Source organism: Anser anser (assembly GCF_964211835.1).
Source record: "Anser anser genome assembly, chromosome: 17".
Taxonomy (NCBI): Eukaryota; Metazoa; Chordata; class Aves; order Anseriformes; family Anatidae; genus Anser; species Anser anser.
In genome coordinates, this window is record NC_139738.1 from 8,475,826 (window position 1) to 8,496,941 (window position 21,116).

Sequence of the window (21,116 nt, forward strand, 5' to 3'; positions counted from 1 at the left end):
ACCTTGCGGTGGGGCTGGGAAGGGGGAAGTTGTGCTGCTGGGGCCAGCGGGGAGGCAGGATGGGGAAATTCGCCCTCTCCCCACTGGTTTGGAGATGAGCGCGGCTGATGGATGCAGGCCCTGTTCTGGGAACGTTGCTCACAGCATCTTTTGTGGATTCAGGCTCCCTGGAACAGGCAGTGGCTGTGCCTGTCCTGCTCCCAGAGCAATTTGCTCCGGACCGGAGCAGTCTGTGCAGCCAAGGCCCCACACGGCGAGGCAGGGCATGCGACAGGGGCTAAATTCCATTTTTACCACTTGGCAAAGAGCGAGCAGCACAGGGACAGGCGGGCACCTTTTGGGAACTGCAGAAGACCCCAGCTGGTCCGTGGGGCTGTGGTTTTGGCTGACGCAAGCCAGCAGAGCCTCGTTGCCCACGGGCATCGTGTGCTGCCTGCCTGCAGTCAGGCCCAGGCTGCCTTTGGGTGCTGGAGGTGCTGCCTTTGGCCCAGGAGCTCCGTTTTGGGCCCTTCCAGGTGCCAAGCGAGGGCTCCTGCCAACGAGCTCCTTGATGGGGTTGCCTCAGCACAGGTGCAGATTAGCAGGGCTCCCCCAGCAAGCGCAAAGCTTTCCCTCAAAGGAAACCAACGCTCTTGGTTACAAAAGGTCTGTGCCGAGCAGCACCGTGCTCCTGGATGTGTTGTTGCCACCTCCTGGTACTGCTGAGCTGCCTTCAGACATCGCCGAGCCCCCATGTGGGCCCATGGAGGAGCCTTACCAGGGCCATCCCTGGGATTTAACTGCCCCAAGCCCCACCTGGGACCCCCAGAGCTGCACTTTGTGCTGTGGAGGTGTCACCCCTGCCTCCTCATGCTCCATCTGCAGCTCTGTGGGTGGACGCCTGACACGATCCATCCCCTGGCGGCTGTCGCTGGACCCCACAGCTGCCCCCGGCCCAGTCGGCTGCGCTGGGAGCCTGTGGGGCTGGGATCTGTGTCGGGACAGCACGGTCCTGCGGCCCCGCTGCGAGCACCTAAGGCAGGGAGGGATGGCGCTGGTTCCTGGGGGAATTTTTCCCTTTAACAAGGTGCCAAGCGCTACAAGTCCAAACACTTCCAGGCAAAGAAATGCTGATGTTGATCACTTCAGTTTTCTGCTATTTATTGAAATGTCTCTTTGCCCTGAAGTGTATACAGAGGAAAAGGCTGTTCCTGAGGGTCAGAGGAAATAGCTCCTGTAAAAAATCTTCCAAATCTCCCAAAAATGCTCCTCGTGCAAATTCCAGCAAGACACACAGTGGAACACTGGGTTGAGGATAAGGTCATCTGCCCAGGGCTCCTCTCATTACCATTGCTAGGGTTTCCATTTCCAGCCCTTGCTCATCAGTGTGTAGGCCCTGCTCCTGGAGATGCCCGGCCCTCAAACCTATAAAAAATTAATTTTCACACTGCTTTAAATAGCCAGGAACAGTGATACTGTGCTGCGTGGCACCGCCATGGAGGGGACACCAGCCTGACACGTCACGCAGAGACAGCCTGGCTGTGGCATGCCCTGGGGGGATTACTGCTTCCAAATCCCCAGCCACAGTGATCCAAATCCTCCGTGTCCTGAGGCACGGTGCCAGCAGGCGCTGAGCATCCTGGCTGCTGGCACCCCCCCCTTGAGTCCCCTGTGTGCTCGGCCCAGCTTTAGTGAGAGCTGCCCTGGTTGGCTGGAGCGGAAATATGAGGGTGGTTGTGTCCACCAGCATCTCCCGTAGCAGTATTTGGAGGTCTCCCACCTGCCCCCAAGTCTGTCTGCTATGGGTCACCTTGCGTGCACCTCTCGGAGCTGTCCCACCCTCTGTAATTAAAATCAGTTGAACTGGAGTGAGTGGCTTTCCTTTTACCTGCAACATCAATCCTTTCTAATTGTTCAGGTCCCAGCTCGACGAAGCATTTAAAAGCGTACTTGACTCCATCCCAATTCAGCAAGGCAATTAAATGCATTCATAAATCCTCCTGAAGTAAATGAGACTTAATCGTGGGCTTAACGCTCAGCTGAATCCAGACCTCAGCAGCAGGGCAAGTTTCTCTTAACCTCTTTCCCAGCTGTGCAAGGCTGTCACATGCTTCAGGGTCTGAACCAAGCTCACTGTGCAGCTGCCTCCAGGTACAGGGCTGGCTCTCTCGGGGCTCCTCTAGCCCTTCTCTAATGCCTGTTGGCCTTCACACACCGAGGGTCACACATACTCTGTGCCCTGCTGTTCTTCTTTCTCTGCTCTGCAAGGAAGCCCATGAGAGCTTGGCAGCCAGTTGGATGGGAGCCTGTGGGGAGCAGCGCACAGCAACTCAGGGGACTTCGTCCTCCTGGGGCTGGCACCAGAGATAACGGGATGCCTATGTGGTGGCAAGCTCTCGGACATGAGGAAACCACTTCTTTGGGCTGCAAGCTCTGCTTGGCTAAAAGGCTAGCTGGCTTTTTAATCTTTGGCCTCAAGTCCATTGACCAGCATGCTTACAACTCTTGATGCTGTTCTCATGAGTCCTCCTGGATGCAAGTTCTCCCATGAGTGGAACAAATGAGTCCCTCAGTGTCCAGAGCTATGAGACTCCTCTAAAGTGCTGCAAAAAGTGAAACCATGGTTGGAGACTGAGGGGTATTACAGAAAGGTGAAACACCTGAGCAAGCCCAGCCATGTTCAGGGGAGCAGGTGTCAACCACTCAAGTCAGGAATGTAGTGAAGACCTTCCCTGGGTTCCTCCCATATCTCTCCACGGTATCTCACTCATGAAAGTGAAAAGAAAATTGAGGAAAACAGTAACAAATATATGTCAGCTGTCTTAGCTTCTGAACAGACAACATGAGGATGTAAAAGGCTGTTGTGCTTATTTACATAAGCAAGTAGATAACAATTTATGCATCTTGCGAAGGTTGTGCTTTTGTTTCCCACCCTCACGCTGCTATTCCATAACAGTCTACAGAGGTTGACCAGCATGTGAAAATAAACTAACACCACAAAGCTGAACTTTCAAACACCTGGAGATGGAAAAGGACACATCTAGAAAGATGACAATAGCAGACAGGACCTATGCCTTGTAAGGTATTTTCATTGTTTTCAGCAACGTAGTTAGATAACTAGGATCTGTAGCCAAGGACCTGGCTCTGGTAGAAAGAGCTCCTTATTTTGTGTAGAAGGGCTTGGAGTTAATCAACTTTAACAAATGGCCAATGGCTTCTAGAGATTCTTGTTGGGGCAGTTGTTTCAGCAGGTCAAAGGCTTTTGTCCCCATTTCATAAGCCTGGAATGAAACAAAAAAGACAATGTAATTGTCAAGAATTTGGCTTTTCTCAAGGAGTACTTAAAATACCTGCAGAGGCTCACTGGAATAGCTGCACTGGATCAGATCCAGGCTCCAGTCACTCAGCTGCCTGTTTCAGAGGGTGACCTGTACAAGCTGCTTTAGAGGAGAGAGTAAAGCTGCAAACAGATATCATATTTAGGATCCAGTGGTGCAGACAGAAGAGATTACTAACCCCAGCTCCTCCTGCTGGAGAGCATTACCTCCCATCTGATACAGCAGTTCATCTGAACATTCTCAAAGCTATTTCAGGCAAAAACAGCTGTATTGACTCAGTTTGAACTAAATCCCTCACTTCCCTCAGCAGTTCATCCAGTGACTAGACATTCTCACAATTACAAAGCTTTGCCTTTTTTCTAATTTGAATTTGTTTCTTTGTGTCTTCCAAATCCTATGGCTTTCTCTAGTACAACAAAGAAACCATTAATAATCTGTATTTTCACCCTTCAAATCACAAGCAGAAGAAACTTGAGTTTCTGACTGCTTATCCCAAACAAAAAGGCCCGATTTCTAGATGGTTAGTGTTCAGCACTTTCTCAAAATCCATTATTCTGAATGCAGAGAACTGGACACTGAAGTTAGCAGTTGCACCTGAGATTTTTAGCCATAATCTCTCAAACAATGTAGCGCAAATTCAAAGCTGAATTACAAGGTCCGATAGTGTGAACCTACATAAACATCATGGTAGATGCAGGGAATCTTGCTCAAGTAGAGACACATGCAAGACCTATGTTTTTCTTGCTGCTTAACATCCAAACTGATGTCTAAATATGGCTTGTGACAGGCAGGTACACTGCCAGGACATCCCAGATAAAGGACAAACCTAGAAAACATGAGTAACTACAGGACCCATTGTGAATGGTGTGGCAGAGATCAAAACAGATCCAGTGGGCTTTTTTAACCTTGACAGGGTGCAAATCACGGGCTGGCTTCATGCAGAGCTGCCAAGGCAGATTTGCCTTAGGTTATCCGGTGCTCCGAGGCAGCCGTGCACTCAGGACAGGTGCCAGGACTGGCCTGTGTTCCTCCTTTTGTGGGATGGGGCCAACACTGAAGCAGAGCTAGGGAACCCTCCTGCACCCTTTCACCTGGTGAAACTTACCTTTGATACATCCATAATCAGATAATAAAGCATTGCAAGAGCATGTAAAACTCTTGCAGTTTTGCCAGGTTGTTGCTTCGGTGCTTGTTCTCTGATACCTAGTACTGCATTCAGTACTTGAATTGCTTCTGCTTGCTGGGCTTCAGCTGCATCAAGAATGAAATAAACTTGTTGGATGTATGTATACAAGATAACATATTCAAAACTAACCAATTATCTCTTCTAGACATCAAAGCATTTCTACTACAAGCATCAATGTGGTATCCCAGCTCCATGCAAATTCCATACCCATTAACAGATGTCTTTTCATCCAGTCAGTAATTGTGTTGATTAGCCTTTAGTAAGGATGTGAAGTCATAACAGCTGCATGAAAAGAGCAACTTCCATACTCCTGTCATAACCAAAGATGGAATCATGTAGCCCTGCCTTGTGTGGTTCCTACTGCAGCAACTACTGCTTGAGAGAATGCCAGGTATGGAGATCTGCAGAAACATTTTTCTTCTCTGACAATGTTCTTATGAGCATAGACGGCTAAAAGAAGATGAGGAACAGAGCCTAGTCTTTTCCTAGTCACTTCACTTCAGTGGAGTGTGGAGTAGTACCATGCAACCTAGCATATTTCTTAACGCTTCATGCAACTTCCCTGCATCCTACTGGGAGATTTCCCAGCTCGTCTTCTGAGAGTATTCTCCATATTAATATATCCAATTATCAGCATATGCTATTCGACTGTGTCCCACTGCTTCAGATGGAAACCTACCTAAGTGAGATGAAATATCACTTTCACATAATTAAATGGACAGAAAGGAGCTGCCAAGAAACAAGAATGCTCAAGTGGAATCAAATCCTGAAAGACAAAATCTTGTATCGTTGGTCACTGCCAAGGGTGCTGTGAAAAGGAGCAGGTAAACCAAAAGGGGAACGCTGTGTTTTCACTTGAACACCCTCATTTCTAAAGTGGTCTCATTTGTTTCATCCAGCACTATCCACTAAGCATAAATACCCATGATTCTGATTAAATTTGGTCTAAAGAAATGCAGTGCAAAACCCAGCACAGTAAATACAAACACTAAGATGTATGGATTTTCTTAAAAGCCTGTCTCGCAAACACTTTTGCGCAATATCGGTGCTTACTCATATTGTCTTCTCTGACTTCCTTGTCCTCAGTGAATGGAGACTTTTCTGCTCTTGACTTGTGAATTTGCTCTTGTGTTTGAACTGACTTCATAAGAAAGGCATGCCAGATGTCGGTTACCTACCAGGAAGTAAATGAATTATTTCACTTGTATGAACACATGCATTTAGTATTTAGGCATTTAGTAACTAGTTGTTCTATAAACAATGTGTCCTGCGATGCACACCCCTGCCACAATAACCCAAGTGCTTGCTGGTTAGTGGGCTGGCTGCTGCCGAGCTGGCTCTTTCACACGGAGATCTGATGGCTCTTCTCCCATTGGGAGCACAAGCTGGAATTTCATTGCTCCATCTATTAATTTTCATCAGACTCGAGTAAATCTAACTAAACTGTTAACCAAAAGCAAATTGGTGGATGTTTGTGAGGGGAGTGGAGGCAGATTGCATTATCTGACAAAGCCTCATTTACCACAGAAAATCAGGCTAAACAAATTAAAGACTTTTTTTCTTTTCAATCATTATGGTGGTTAGACAATTGTTCACAGAATCATAGAATAACAGAATCATGGAATGGTTTGCGTTGGAAGGGACCTTAAAAAACATCCAGTTCCACCCCCTGCCATGGACAGGGACACCTCCCACCAGATCAGGTTGCTCAAAGCCCCATCCAACCTGGCCTTGAACATCTCCAAGCACGGGGCATTCAAAGCTTCTCTGGGCAGCCTGTGCCAGTGCCTCACCACCCTCATTGTGAAGAATTTCTTCCTGTTCCTTCCTTTGCTTTGCATGCTGAAAAGCTTTTATCACTGCCACTTTTCACTCGTACTCTGCTTAAATTTTACATTGCTTGTTCACATTCCATTGCTGCTCTGCCGCCCTTCCCTCGCTATGGAAACTCTGGCCACCATCTCAAAGACATCTGGGTATGTCTTTAACCTTTTGTGGGGAGCTTTTGGTAGTAAAGCTATTTTTAACAAGGTTCGGCTGCCAAAACTGAAGACTGCAACTTATATATATATATATATATATATATGTATACAGATTTGTTTACCACATGTAGAATTTATCTATTCTGGTTTAACTCAGGGAAATATATAGGTATGAAAACAGTTTCTGAGATTGATGCTAAAATGCTGATATGGTGACCATCATATTAAAGGCAGTCAGAAACAGGAAAACATTGGAAAGTGCACAGAAGACAAAAAAACTAATTGAGAAACAGATACAGGATGAGTATTGGTTTTACTAACCTCAGCATAGAGTGAGTCTGCTATGTCCATTTTGTTTTGGCGAAAGAAAACATTAGCCATGTGGAAACACCCTCCAGAGGCCTCAATAGATTTTAGCCCAAATGTAGAACTAGCAAGGTAAATCTGAAAACAATATTTAAAAAATAATTATGCAGAAATTTAGCATTCATATCTACCCTGGGAAATTTTTCACTACAGATTAGTAATACTGCAAGCATTCTTTCTTTTTGTGTAACTATAGCATTAGTTACACCTAATTATAACTATAAACTATGCTACTATGAAACCTGTATTTTGTGTTTTATACAAAGGAATGCAACACCCCCAAATCCCTGCTAGCTGGGGCAGATAATTCCTTATCATGGTGTGTTACCCTGCTGAAGCGTGGAACAGGTTTCCCACACCTCTTACTGCGCAACTCATGTCTCTCCTCTTCAAACGAACAACTTGCTGCTGCTTTTCAGCTCTCCAGTCATGCCCCGGGAGGCTGTTTCTCCCCCGAAGCCCCAGCCAAAGTGAGGGGAGGGAAGTGGCAAGGCAGTGGTACATTGCAGTAGTACATTCCAGCTATTCTGAGCTGGCGTGTGACTCTCAGCAGATCTCAGACACGCAGCCAGAATTCGAGCAGGTCCTGGGCTGCTCTAATGTAGGCCAGCAACTCACTAATAGTAAAAAAACCTATTACTTTACTCCGTTTGGGCACCAGATCCATGGAACCTAAAAATACAGTGGCATAGCAGGGAATCTCTCCCAGCAGGTTTACAAACTAAACAAAGACAGGGTTGTATTTGTTATGATGGAAAGTGTCTAATTCTCCTCCACCTTATGTCATCGTTTACACCCACACAAAGCTGTTGTAAAAAGCTACTATCAAATTCAGCAGTAGTGGGTATACATCACTCTGCACTGGATAAATTTAGGCTATATGGGACATAAATAGGAAGTCATGGAGACCATCTGCCTTTGGGGGATTAAATAACAGGCAAAGCATCCCAAAGAACACTGCTGGCAATGACAACTTCAAATTTTACAAACTGCTCTCATGGCTAAAAAGATCGAATTGGGGAAAATGTTATTGAACCAGACATTTAAATAGTTAAGTAAAGCATTCATTAAATAATGGATGATGGAGAATTGCCATCTAACAGAAAAGTATTAAGGAAAATGACAGCCAAAATATAAAGTAACCTGTCTGTTGAATAAAAGGCAACTATACCAATTTATGGTAGGAATGCCTGTTCATCTCAGGACCATAAAAAAACACAGGTCAAGTGTTGTTAACATGTACTCTTCTGGTACTTAAGATCAGTCCCAAAAAACTGTCTGCTGAGGTTTTCCATAGGATCTGGAAAAGCTAGAGAAGGAAAGAAAATTTAAGTGTTGCGGTATTTTAATTGGCTTACGTCATTTGCCAGGTGATGTAAAGCCTGTTCAAAGTTTCCTTCAGCAGCACAGAGAAGCCCCAGACTGCGATGTAATCTATGCCGAACTGCAGCGCTGCAGTCTGGTGTTCTGAGGACAATCCACTGAGCTTGGGAGAGATACTTAGATGCCTGCAGATGATGGCCAACACCTGAAATGACAAAAAAAAAAAAAAAGGCAGGATAAAGACAATTTCATATTTAGAAATGCAGAGGATACTGCCAGCTATCCCTTTGCTGTAGCTTGACATGAAGACCTAGTTTGGACATTCCCCTCTTCTCTTCGGAGTGCTCCTCAGTCAAGCAGGTGTTCAGAAGCTAACTTGCAGGCAGGCTAGAGCTAGGAGAGAAACCAGAAACTGTGTATTGCATTCAGTACCTCTGAAAGACGTGTACAAAACAGGCTAGCTCCAGGCAGCAACTAACAACTAGTGTATTACCACAGTAGAATTACTGATGTGATTTTTTCCCTCATCTCACCACCCCATTTTACAACAATCCTTGAGATCACTCAGTTTTGCCAGTAGAGCATTGTGAATACTCCTATAACAGCAATGGTTTACAATAATTGTTTCAGGTTGGAAAAGACCTCTAAGATCATCTAGACCAACCTTTAATTTTAAAAGTTTAAATTTAATTTCTCAGTCCTTTATGTTTGCAGCTGAGGAGACCAGTTCTCTGCATAGAAGGTCCTAACTTGACATTTTTTATAAAGCACACAGTCAATGAGAAAAAGCTCTGCTTCAGGTGGAGCTCACCTCTGTGAACGAACTGAGGTGTTCCTCTGATGCAATGGCCTCAGAAATGTGCTGGTTCCCAGAGAAAACAGCCCAACCAACCACACTTGGGAATTTAATGCTTTTGAGAGTTCTATGAAGCCACAGAGGTAAACAATAGAATTTTATACTGCTTCTCATGTGGGAATCGGTAGAGACGGAGAAAACATTTCATTTGCTTTCATTGATCTCTCACCACAGATGAGTGATTCTTTTCCCCAGACTCACGCAGAAAATGGGGAGTAACTTCTCAAATCTCTCTGGAATGCCCTTGAGGCCGGGCAGAGTAGAGACATGGCACAATGCTGAAACGCAGAGCTGGTCGTTCCCTGATAAATGGTAAAAGGAAACCGGAAACCTGATCCAAGGGAGATCTTGCCCTTGCCAAAGTTACTATTTAGACCAGTGCTTACCAATGCAGGCCTCAGCCAAGAGGAGATAAGCAGGCACCAGTTGCACAGAACTTGAGCCATACACTTCAGTGCTGAAATGCAACGCATGCAAAGCTGCAGGCATTGCTTTTTCATGCTTTCCATCCCAAAGAAACTTCTGTGCTGTGCTGTATGTAAGATCAATGATGTACTTCTGCAGGGAAAAATAATAGTGGGACAGAGTGAGCAAGGGATAAGGAAAAAGAATACGCACGGTCTCTTTTTCCATCCAAGTTTGCCAACTGTTAACAGTGATTGTAATTTTTTCTGTGTCTGTAATTAATAGATGGAAATTAAAGCTGTCATATTATAGCCTGGATTCTATCGCTACTTCTAGTAAGAACAGCTTTGGGCACCCTCTTAGGTCAGGTGGTGTCTTATGAGACGAGGAACCCGTGAGGCCTATGAAGAAAGACTAACAAGGTTGTAGCAATAAAAGCTGTGAAGCACAGAAAATGATCATCACAAGACCACAGAAAAGATTAGACAAATGGGCTACGGCAGGATTTTGCTGACGGTAATAATGGTGGCTCATAGCAGGCAGCAGAGCGTATGGTTTACCAGGCTGGTGCCAGCACGGCACAGCTCCCGCTGCAGGAGACGCTGTCTGGAAGCAAGGTTAGAGTTCGCTGCATGGTGCTGCAGCACGCTGCCCCACAGCTCTGAGTGAGGTCGGGGCGGGACGGCAGCGTACCTGCATGCATCCTGGAGGTCGACAGCTTCCCCTCACCCTCACCTGGCCAGTTCTGGGCTCTGAAGGCCTGTTAGTTTGGGTGCAGAGTCTGGAAAGCTGGCCAAAGTCAGAAAACCCTAGTGCATTGAATTATACTCCTGTGTCTCCAACGCCCAAGCTCGGCTTGGTGGTCAAGCAGCTTTGCAGGATTTCTGTTTGCTGTCAGAAACCATAATGTTTCTCACAGGTATAGCTGCTTCCTAGCAGTCCACACTGCATTTGGTCTTTTTACCCTCTGCAGCACCTGATCTGTTCATCAGCTCCCAAAATGTATCTCCATTTGAATGCCTGTTCGTTGCCAAGTGCTCTTCAGCAACTGTAGAAGCTGTGCCCTTACAACACGCTAAGGGTTGCCAACGAAAAAGAGCCAGGACACTTACTTATCTATTTCTCTTAGCTTTCATCATAATTGTTGCCAACTCCTGGCACTCGTGTGTTGGCTTTTCACACAAGTGGTGCAGAGGGAAGGCTGCCTGCAAAGAAACCTCATTGCTGGTTTGCCTAGCAGGGCTGCCATGGTAAGGCAGCAAGGCATTCTTCTCTTGCTAGGAGGCACGGGCAGGCCTGTGCAGTGAGCACCCGCAGAAAATAACGTTTTACCTCTTTGCAGGCTCTGCTTTGTTGCCTGGTTTTCCAGCTGCAGCTGAGCAGAGGGCAGAAAACGCAAATTCCAGTGCTGTTAGAGGACAGGTTATGGCTTTGGCATTTTACTGAACTTTAAGTGCTCCAAGAGAGTCGTGCCATGGGTGAAAGAATGGCTCAGGGACAGGGAACCACAAGGACAGTGTGTGAGTGCGTCCTGGAGATCACAGCTGAGATAAAGGGACTGTGCTTTCCAGCTAAATGAGAGCCTTGAAGAGCCCTGCTGCAACAAGGAGGTCCAAGAGCATGGAAACACAACCATCACCCCCTCTCTAGCCCCTGAGCTCTCAGCATATATAGAGTGAAAAAGACGTAGAGTCATGGAATGGTTTGGGTTGGAAGGGACCTCAAGGATCATCTAATTCCACCCCCTGCCTTGGGCAGGGACACCTCCCACCAGACCAGCTTGCTCAAAGCCCCATCCAGCCTGGCCTTGGGCACTGCCAGGGATGGGGCAGCCACAGCTCCTCTGGGCAGTCAGGCCAGTGCCTCACCACCCTCTGAGTGAAGAATTTCCTCCTTACCTCTAATCTACATCTACCCTCTTTTAGTTTAAAGCCTTAACTCCTTGTCCTATCGCTACAACCCCCTGACAGTACCCCCCCCAGCTTTGCCATAGACCCCCTTTATGCACTGGAAGGCCGCTGTAAGGTCTCAGCCTGGGGAAGAGGAGGCTCTGGGGAGACCCTACAGCAGCCTTCCGACACCTAACGGGGGCCTGCAGGAAAGCTGGGGAGGGACTCTTTGTCAGGGAGTGCGTATGCACAAAACACAAACTGAGTTGGGGGATCAGGTGCCGAGGTGAAAGTCAGCACATGGTGAGGGCAAGAAGCAATGAAAAGCTGCTGTTTATCAGACTGCCTTTTCTGTCCTTGCCACTCGCTCTCTGTTACAACCAACGCTGGCTTTGATGATCAGATTGTCATCTGGGGAGGTGCTGGAGATCTGCATCATTCTTTTTTTACTCCTTGTCAATAGGATCATCACCGATTCCCATCAGGTAAGTTACCTTAAAACATTGGCAGTGAGGACAAGCTAATGGTTAGACTCTTGCACAGTTCCCAGAAGGAGAAAGGGCAGGAGACAGGAGAAGCCCTGCAGTGCTGAATATCTAAGGCAGCACAGTTGCAAGCCTAGAGGGCATCGTTAGCTTTGGCCCTGCACTGTCTTGCTCATAGCCCCACTCCTTCCCGGAGACCTGCACGCTCTGGGCTCTTTTCATGTGTGTTGCAATTACAGAGATTTCTCTGAAGATACCCCCACACAGTTTATCCCCCAGTTAGGGTTTGAGGAGGCTGAGGACCCCAGGCGGGAGCAGGCGGCTGGGTGCACACCTGGGGTTCTGTGCCACATTCATTTCCTCACTCAAGGGCACCCATAAAGATGGCATGCTTGCAGAAAGCACAATGTAAAGAGGAAGTCAGGCTTCCAGTCACTTTGAACGTGGGTCCTTGGAGTTAAAACCCACAATCAGCAGGGCTAGCATGGGTGCTGGAGGACTGCTGTAGCTGGCTGCGGTGCGAATCTTTTCCCATACCCAGAGGCTGGGGTAAACTGACAGCGCAAAGGCAGGTGAGGCTATTTTACAAACAGAAACTTGGAGTTTTGTCAGTTTGGAGGCACTGTCTGTAGGCACCCCCACGGCTATGTTGACAAAAGCAGATTTCTATCAACAAAGTTTTGGAGTACATACGAGGTATGAAACTCATAACCTCCTGGCTCTCAGTTTAATGCACCACCTTCCCTTAGGCCAAAGGGCATTTTGATGTGCACAGGCTTTCCTGTGTCCTGACAGAGGCTCGAGCTGTGTTTTTTCAAATAAACACAGTGCAGGAGTTTGTGAAGTACAAGAGAAATGTTCAAAAAATAATAAACCTATGTGCTGGCTTTCAGCAGAATAGTTTCTCTCTGATTGTGAGGACACTACGTAGCTCTTCCCTTAGCTCCAAAGGCCTTCTTTAGAGCATTTTGTATTAGCTCTATGAATAGGAAAATAACGAAGTCAGCAAGATGGGGCATTAAATACTCTCACTGTCTCCATCCTGCTTTTCTGATGCTTGTCAGCCAACCTAGGCCAACCCTTGTTTAGCAGTTTCCCTATGCCTTGCTGTACATAAAAGCAGACCTCATTTGTAGGCTAGGAGCTGCAGTCTCGATGTGTGAGAAAGCAAGTAACAAACAAGATGTTTGTGCTTCTTCACTCCTTTCGCAGGAGAGAAGGAAGACAAGGCGTACCTTCATATAACATTCCGAGAATGTGTTTTATTTAAATAGTTTGGAGACAAAGGTCAAAGAACAAATGCAATTATAGTTGTTAAAAATCCTATAAATTTTTTCACTTAGAAAAACAATCTGAGTCTGCTGTCTGTAGCTTTTCCTACAAAGCCAATCCAAGCCTTGGCTGAAGCAGTACTTTTGGAGTCACCGCATGCTAACCTAGGTGTGCACTCCAATCAAGAGGAGGGATTCTCCCTTTGCATATTTCTCCACCAGCCCTATGTTCCGGGTGCTTTCACTGGAACCTAATAAAAACAAATGACTAGCTTCCAGCTGAAGTATTTCCCTGATTCGGTGGTCATGTGAACTGTTGTAATGTACACAGCAGAGCTTTAGTTGCTATAAAATCAATGATGTAATGGCCGATGTTTTCAATGTCAATATTCAATACGTAGGTACAGTTTTCTGGAAAAGCTTAAAAAAGCAGGATTGCCTGGTTTGCCCCACCCCCATGCTTTTGCATTTTTCTTGGGGCTGACCCTGTATTACAGAAATACTCAGAGAAATTGAAAGACAATTGTGCAACTTAAGGGCTTGTTTGGGTCAGGAGTGAAGCCTGTTTTTCTGATACTAAGGGTGTCCTTCCCAGACAGTGGGATTATAATCCATCCTACATGTTTAAATCCATAACCTTTTTTACGTTGTCACTATCACCCTCTTGGCTTCTAGGACGTACTGTTACAACACACTTTCTTTGGTCAACAATCTTATTTGTGATTTTCCATCAGATGGCATTTTCAAAAACAAACCGTGTTGTCAGTACCTAATTCCTACAAATCTTAAAGGAATCTGTTGCCTGAAGCTTTCACAAGCTTTTACCACGCAGGACTTTTGTCCGCCCAGGTTCCAGCCCTTTCAAACCTTTTTTCTTCTGTATGCTCCCAAGAGAGGTATTGACTGCAGCAATGAGTCACTCGCACCAAAGTACTAGCATCTGGCCCAGAAACAATCTTAAAAGCAATACAGGGTGTAAAATCCGGAAGATTAGCGATGTTAATCTTCTCAGTGGCAACATTTGGTTGTTACCATTTCACTTTCAGTTGTTCTGTTGTCCTACTGTTCTGTGATTTGGAGTTATGTAATGACAGGAGGATAATTTATTTTTTATGGGAAAGATCATTCTAAATGGCAGATGTATTTGGGTGGGTTATTTTATTCTACCAGCGTTGTGGAAAGGCAGATGCTGCACCCCATAAACAAGAGTTCAAAACCTCTCCAGCTGGAACGGAGCTGCACATCTGCAACTCCTAAGAGGCCAACAAAGCAGAGATGAAAGACCACAGTTAGTGGGAAGGAGCATTTAAAGTTGGCCAGGTAAACAAAGGGAGAGGACTTTATTTCTTTACACCCTGCTCAGAGAAAGGGGAATCCCTCTCATCACCGAAGGACCAGTACACCCTGTAAGCACCAAAACTGGCTCCCAGGCTCACAGGGGAGATGTACGAACTACTGACTGCCCTTGCAAGGCAGGAGGTGCAGGATTACTGCTGCCGGGCCAGCAAAATGAAGAAGCTCAGGACTAGGAATAAAGACCGCTAAAAAGGCAGGAGGCTTGTAGAATTGGAAAGAGGAGACTCCCACTCCTTTTATTAGGAAGTTTTAGTTGCAAACTCCACTCTTTTAGTTTTTTAAGACGCTGATGAACCAACTGCATGCCCTGCCAGCACAACGCACATCAGCACGTAGGAAGCAGAGACGTAATTAAACTTTGCCGGCAGCACTTTGGGGCGGTGTTCCTTCTTTCGTGTACATACCTGCCTCTTCACCGGCTGCCCCGCTCCGCGTGTTCTTTCTTCTTCGGGAACGAGCCAAGGGAGGGACGCGCGGACTGGAACCGGCAGCCGGCACACCTTCCCGTGGGTACCAACCCGGCCGGCTTCCTGGCGCTCGGCATCGCTGGCCGAACAAGGGGAGAACGATAGTTTTGTTTATTTGGAGCCGGCGTGAAGGAAGACCGCTGCCTGCTGTTTCTGCAGGGCTTCCGCCGCAGGAGCTACTCACAGCAGCCGCCGGCCCGTAACGTCCATTGCTCAGCCCGGTCACAGAGCCCTTAACGTGGGCTCGGCGCAGAAGCCGGCGGCGGCCCGCCGAGGCTCCTCGCTGCGCCTCTCCCGCACCGCCCGCAGCCCCCCGGGCAGCAGCAGCCAGCCGCGCCTCCCCGCCGCCGAGCCCGGCCCGGGAGCTGACGAAGCCGCGGGGCTCCGCTGCGGGTGCAGCCGGCGGCGGAGGGGCGGCGGGGCGGGGGCGGTGCCCCCGGGCCCGTTACCGGGCCCCCTCCGGCGTTGCCAGGGCGACGGAGCGGGGTTCGGAGGGGGCGGGGGGGGAGGCTCCGCGTGGGGGCGTGGCTTCGCGCGAGGGGCGTGGCTTGCGGAGGAGGCGTGGCTTCCGCGGCGGGGGCGTGGCCTGCGGCGATGGCGGCGGCGGCGGCGGCGGCGGCGGAGGAGGCGGCGGCGGCGGCGGCGGAGGAGCGCGTGCGGGCCTGGGCGGCGGCGCAGGCGGCGCGCGGGCGGCGCGTGGCGCTGGTGACGTCGGGCGGCACGCAGGTGCCGCTGGAGGCGCGCGCCGTGCGCTTCCTGGAGAACTTCAGCAGCGGGCGGCGCGGCGCCGCCTCGGCCGAGCGGCTGGTGGGCGCCGGGTACGGCGTCTGCTTCCTGCACCGCGCCCGCTCCGCCTTCCCCTGGGCCCGCGCCCTGCCGCCGCCCGGGCCCGCCCTGCTCGACGCGCTCCGCCTCACCCCCGGGCCGCCTCCCGGCGTGGCCGCCGAGCCGTCCGCCCTGCCGGGCCTGCTGCCCGCCCTCCGCGAGTACCGGCGCGCCGCCGAGAGCGGGGCGCTGCTGCCCATCGAGTTCACCGGGCTGGCCGAGTACCTGGCGCTGCTGCGAGCCGCCGCCCGCGCCCTGGCGCCCTTCGGTACCGGGGGCGGGGGGGGGCGGTGTGAGGGGGCCGGCACCGGGGGGGGGCCCCGGGGAGGGAGGGCCCCGGTCGGTCCCCGGGGGTCGTAGTCGGTGCGCGAGGGCCTGGCAGCTCGGTGCAGGCGAGCAGCGGTGAGCGCCGGCGGTTGTTGTCTCTCGCAGGCTCCAGCGTCATGTTTTACCTGGCGGCAGCCGTGTCCGACTTCTACATCCCCGCCTCGGAGATGCCCGAGCACAAGATCCAGTCCTCGGAGGGGCCCCTGCAGGTGAGGCACCCCTGGGCCTGGCCGCCCCCATCTGCAGCCTCGGAGTCCCCTCCGAGCGCCCTGGTGGTGCCCTGGCGGTGCCGGTATCCTGACAGGGTGGGGATGGCTGGGGGACAACTGAATAAGACCTGGGAGAGGTCACAAAGCAAAAGCCCGTTGGCCAAAAACGTGCATTTTCCCTGGGAATGCGAGGGTGCGTTTCCGTGGGAGCAGGAGCCCTTGAAGATAGTGGAGTTGCACTGTTTTGTTCCGTCCCTTGCACCAGGCTGGGTTTTTTATTTGGTTGTCTTAGGGTGAATTGTTGCCTAGATCTAGTTCCTCTGTTGTTTCCCCAGCTGCCTCTTTGAGCTTCGCTGCAAAAGCAGCAATGGGGCTGTGTGGTAGGCAAAGATAAGAGGGCACGGCAGGATCAGTCCTGTCCTAGAGTGATCTGCATTTACGTTTAGTACCCTTCCTGCGGTTAAGGGGTGTAGCGTGTGCCTCTGGTGCCCAGGCCCTCTTACCTATGGGAACAGGTGGATCCGGAGTTTTGTATATAACAAATACCAAATATGTTCTGCTGGTTTAGTTTAATTAGCTTTTAATGAGTTGCTGGTCTTATTTTTTTTTTTTAATCCTTAATGTAGGAAAAAATAAGATCCTACCTGAATCCAGTGACAGGCTCAGAGGCTGAGAAGTTGAATAAAAAGACTACTATGCCCCCCCTCCCTTCCCTTTCCCCACCATATTTTGGCATATATATGCCTCATGCGCCTTAAAAGAGTTCGTAGAAGAGTTAAGCCTTGGTAAGGTGGATTTTGGAGAGCCAAAGACCCAGTGTCTTGCAGTTTTAAGTCTGTACTAATCTTCCTCTGCTTACACGTAAGTTCTTCAGCACTTAAATAAGAGAAGCATGTTGATGCAGTTACAGTGGGCTTCGTTGTTGCAGTTACAGTCTCATTGCTTAAGAACACCTTGATTGTTGTGAATAGCAGACAGGTATTTGAATCTAGTTTTTCAGTGCGTGCTAGTGAAGTTTTACCTTGCTTGGTGAGATCTGACAAAATACGGTCTTGAAAAATCTCCCAATGTAAAAGCCACGTGAAGGCAGAATTTCCTTAGTCCTTGTGTTTCTGTCCTTATCTCTCATTAAAACACATTGTTATGTTTTAACTGAAACTTTTTTTCTGTTGTGTTTTCCTAACGTAGATCACAATGAAGATGGTGCCAAAAATGCTGTCTCCTCTTGTCAAAGAATGGGCTCCGGAGGCTTTTGTTATTTCCTTTAAATTGGAGACAGATCCCTTGATTTTAATTGATAAATCACTGAAGGCTCTGGAGAAATATCGTCACCAGGTGGTGGTAGCAAATATCCTGGAGTCACGGAGAACCTCTGTAATTATTGTAACCAAAGATTCACAGACTCCGTTGTCTCTTTCTGATGAAGAAATAGCGCAAGGCATGGAAATAGAGGAAAAGATAGTGAGCTATCTTCAGGGCCAACATACCTCGTTTATAGAGAAGAAAATCTGAGGTTCGACTCTGAATGAATTAAATGAAATTGTACTAGAGAGGGAGTGGAACTGGAGCAGTTCTCTATTCCAGGTAAATAGAATCACGCTATGGAAAAGGCTGCCGTCCAAAACTGTCTACTTTTCTACAGCTTGGTGATGGTTATTGTTGATTGCTTTGAAAAAGTAAAATACACAGAAGTGAAAACATTCCAAAGGATAATAAATTAAATTGTTTTAGTTTGTAGAAAAGGAACAGGCATATTGCTGTATTTCTGCCCCACGGGCTGGGAGAACCGGGAGGTGGAGAAATGGTTTCCATATGTCTATAAATGATTTTTCTGAATCTGCCTCTTCAAAGTTTCTTTTTGAAATGCTGGACGGAAGGAACGGAGCTCTGCAGGAAATAAGATGTTCTGTTACACACGTGGAGTGGAACCGTAGTGCTGGCAATCGGCTGGTATTGAAAGTGGATGGTGAAACCAGTGTGGCAAAAAGGAAGGAGGCCATCGTGGTAACAACGGGCAATGCTGGAGAGCATCTGTTGCTCTGAGATGGATCCTGTGGACCCACACTTCAAGAACTCTGCCTACAAACACTTTTCAGAGCAGAAATGGTAGCAGTTGCTGCAGTTGTGGTTATTTTCTTTGAGCTGAGTCCTCTCGAATATCTGTTGGGAATTGGCACCTGTTGTAGGAAGTGCTGTTGTTCAAGCTGAGCTGAGAGGAACCGGAGAGTGGCTCTTAAGAGCAAAAGAGCAGCCAAATAGGTACTGTAATGGCGTCCTTAAAGCAGCTTTGCTCAGTGGTGTTCTTTCCAGCGTGGGTGTTACCAGATTGCTGGGGGGCATAAAGGGAAAGGGATGTGTGGCACAGAGCATAAGTGGTGGTGTCAGGTTTGGGAACAGGTGGTTAGAGTGATCAGCCTTGGGAGGAAAGTACTTGTTCGCTGTTGGGATGGAGTTAAAGTGGGAGCCAGTTAGAGCTGTGGGATTCCTGATTTTCCCTAAATCCTGCTTCCATATGATTGCTTATTTTAAGCGTGAGGAATGTATGCTTAGAAGCTGGTTAAATGTGCCATTAATTACAGAGTTAAAGGAAAAAAAAAAGAAACAATAAATTTAATTGCATATCTACTGTTGTCCAACGTGTGCCTTTTTGCATGCTTTCCTTGAAATAAATTTACTGTAATTCTGTAAACAAAGAGAATAATGCACAGTAGTGCAATTCTCACACTGAGTCCTCTCCAAAGGTGAGGATCGTCTCATCTTTAAGGTCCCTTCCAACCCGAGCCATTCTATGATCTTAAAACCACTGAGCATACAAGAAGGCAACAGGAAAAAGTGCTGTTACAACAGCACCAATCACCTGAAAATAGGTTTGCTCAACCCAGCAGAACAGGAGGCTGAAAAGAGCATGAGAACGGGCTGAGCAGAGCAGGAGGGGTGCCTGAAAGACTTACAGTGTGCAGGCAGGTTATATTTAGGGGTGGAAGAAATAGCCCAGGTTCCTCAGAGCTGAGAGAGCTAGCAGCTTAGGAGAAAGAACCAATACTTTCTGTATGGCTGGGACTGATGCCTGCAGAGGTCTCTAGTGGTTGTTAAAAGTGGTTGTTCTGAAGGGAGAATCTGCCAGCACAAGTGATGTGCCCGTGGCTGGTGCTGAATATTCCTTTTAACCCTGGAGACCTGGCCGACCTGCACTACCCTAGGGAGTTCAAGGTCGCCTCGTGTCTGTAGGGTAACAGCAGAGTGTTTTAAGAAACTGAAATGGAGACTGTGATCAGATGTGGAAAGTACCTGTCCAAGTGCAAGAAGGGAAAGTGCTTAGGAAAAGATGGAATGTGCTGCACGTGTATCGTATGTGCTTGTGCACTCTGAAAGCTGTCTGTTTTAATCTTCCGGTGCGTAATCAATATCAACATATGGTCCTGCTAGCTTACAGGTTTCTGTTGCCTTATTTTGAGTCTTGCACTTAAAGACAGAGGTGGGCTGGCAAAGGTGAGAATATACAAAGTCATGTCCAAGTAAATTAAGCACACCCTTGAAGTAGTGTTAGCACAAGTGGTGGGAAACGTGCAACAAAGGTCATCTTAGTATCCTGCCCTTTGTGAGGGGGTTATGAAGGAGGGAAGCCCCAGGCACCACCTCCTGGAGCCCGCTGGAGTCGCAGGGACGCTGCTGCGGGATGTGCTGCACGGTGCCCGCTGCTGCTTCAGCAGGGGGTGAAGCTGCGGAGAGGGGAAAACCCGGGCCGAGCCCCAGCAGTCCCGACCCGGCGCGGCCCTGCAGCGAGCAGCGGTGGGACGAAGACCTCGAGAGCTCGCAGGACCGCGAGGGGCAGGAATCGAGCTCCGGTTCAGCTCCGGCGCGTGTTCCGCGGCGGGTTCGCTGCCACCGCGCGCACCCGGCCGCCGCAGGGCTCCTGCTCCCTGAGGGCTCCGGGCTCGGTTCGGTCGCACACCCCCGGGGTGGTGCCGCTCTTCCCGGCCTCTGGTTCCCCCGGCCTCGCGCCGCGGGACGCCCGGGGCCTGTTTCACGCGCCCGCTGCCTGCCGCGCCGCGGGAGCCGGCTTTCACCCCGAGCGACCAGGGCCCACCCCGCCGCCGGGCCCGGCCGGGCCGTTCTGACAGGACCCCGCGGGGCCGCCTCGGGGGCCCTCCTCGGGGGGCGGGCCTCTCGCTCGCCGCCCTGAGTGACGGCTCCCCCAGCCAATCGGCGGCGCGCTCGGCGCCCCCTCCCCCCGTTGCCATGGCGCCCGCCGTCCCGGCGGGGCGGGGCCCGCGCCGCATGGAGGCGGCCGCGGCCGCTCCGGTGGGTGCCGGGGGCGTCCCCGGGAACCGCTCGGGGGCTGCTCGGCAGCGCCCGGGCCGCGGCACCCCGACCCGCCCGCCGCTTACGGCCCGTCTCGGTTCCCCCGCAGGCGGAGGCGCCGGTGCCGGCGGAGTTCGTCCGCCGCTGGCTGCGGGCGGAGGGCGCCGACCCCGCCGCCCCGGCGGAGGAGCAGCTGGGCCTGGCCTGGCGGCTGCTGCGGCGAGCCGAGGCCCGGCTCGGAGACCTCGAGCGGCGGCGGGCCGAGGAGCTGCGAGAAGTAAGGGCCGGCTCCCGGCGGAGGGGCCGCCGTTACCGCTGCGCCTCTCTCGCCTCCCGCGCCCGCGGCGTGTCACGGGGCGAGGTCGCGGCCGGGAGGCGCTTTCCCCTCGGCCCCGTTGCCAAGTGCAGGGCCCGGCTGTCGGCGGCGGGCCTCGGGCCTCCGCGCTCCCGGCAGCTGGCCTCCGGTCCCCGAGCCAAAAAGCCGCCCGGAGAGCGGGGCCGGTGCCTGTGCCCCGTGGCCGGGGCGCGTCCCCTGCGCTCGCCGGTAAAT

At 50.0% G+C, this 21,116-nt stretch overlaps 3 protein-coding genes across 9 annotated transcripts in view; 2 read left to right on the plus strand and 1 right to left on the minus strand.

Annotated features, from left to right (window-relative positions):
- Window positions 1–3,046: 3,046 nt before the first annotated feature.
- On the minus strand, window positions 3,047–15,326 carry ZMYND12 (zinc finger MYND-type containing 12). Its single transcript, XM_083802789.1, has 8 exons — window positions 15,088–15,326; window positions 14,841–14,982; window positions 9,417–9,588; window positions 8,210–8,379; window positions 6,807–6,929; window positions 5,557–5,677; window positions 4,423–4,568; window positions 3,047–3,260 (listed from the first exon to the last, which is right to left on the minus strand). Exons 1-8 carry the CDS (start codon window positions 15,111–15,113, stop codon window positions 3,141–3,143), a joined length of 1,020 nt encoding a protein of 339 aa, XP_083658915.1. The 5' UTR covers window positions 15,114–15,326; the 3' UTR covers window positions 3,047–3,140.
- Window positions 14,861–18,889, plus strand: PPCS (phosphopantothenoylcysteine synthetase). 3 transcript variants are annotated; one of them, XM_083802791.1, is made up of 3 exons: window positions 14,861–14,942; window positions 16,161–16,264; window positions 17,453–18,889. In XM_083802791.1, the coding sequence occupies exons 2-3, from the start codon at window positions 16,172–16,174 to the stop codon at window positions 17,774–17,776; spliced, it is 417 nt and encodes a 138-aa protein (XP_083658917.1). In that variant the 5' UTR covers window positions 14,861–14,942; window positions 16,161–16,171; the 3' UTR covers window positions 17,777–18,889. The 3 variants fall into 3 exon arrangements, with proteins under 3 accessions (XP_083658917.1, XP_083658916.1, XP_083658918.1); XM_083802790.1 differs by lacking the exon at window positions 14,861–14,942 and adding an exon at window positions 15,483–15,996; XM_083802792.1 differs by lacking the exon at window positions 14,861–14,942 and adding an exon at window positions 15,596–15,721.
- Window positions 18,890–20,487: 1,598 nt separating this feature from the next.
- CCDC30 (coiled-coil domain containing 30) overlaps window positions 20,488–21,116 on the plus strand; it is a 40,409-nt gene continuing 39,780 nt past the window's right edge. For all 5 annotated transcript variants that reach the window (XR_014573317.1, XM_083802870.1, XM_083802877.1 and 2 more), the window contains exons 1-2: window positions 20,488–20,566; window positions 20,676–20,843. Coding sequence is in view for 4 of the 5 variants with exons in the window: in XM_083802870.1 (XP_083658996.1) it covers window positions 20,504–20,566; window positions 20,676–20,843 (231 nt within the window). In the remaining variant the exon portion in view is untranslated. The remainder of the gene's footprint in view (window positions 20,567–20,675; window positions 20,844–21,116) is intronic.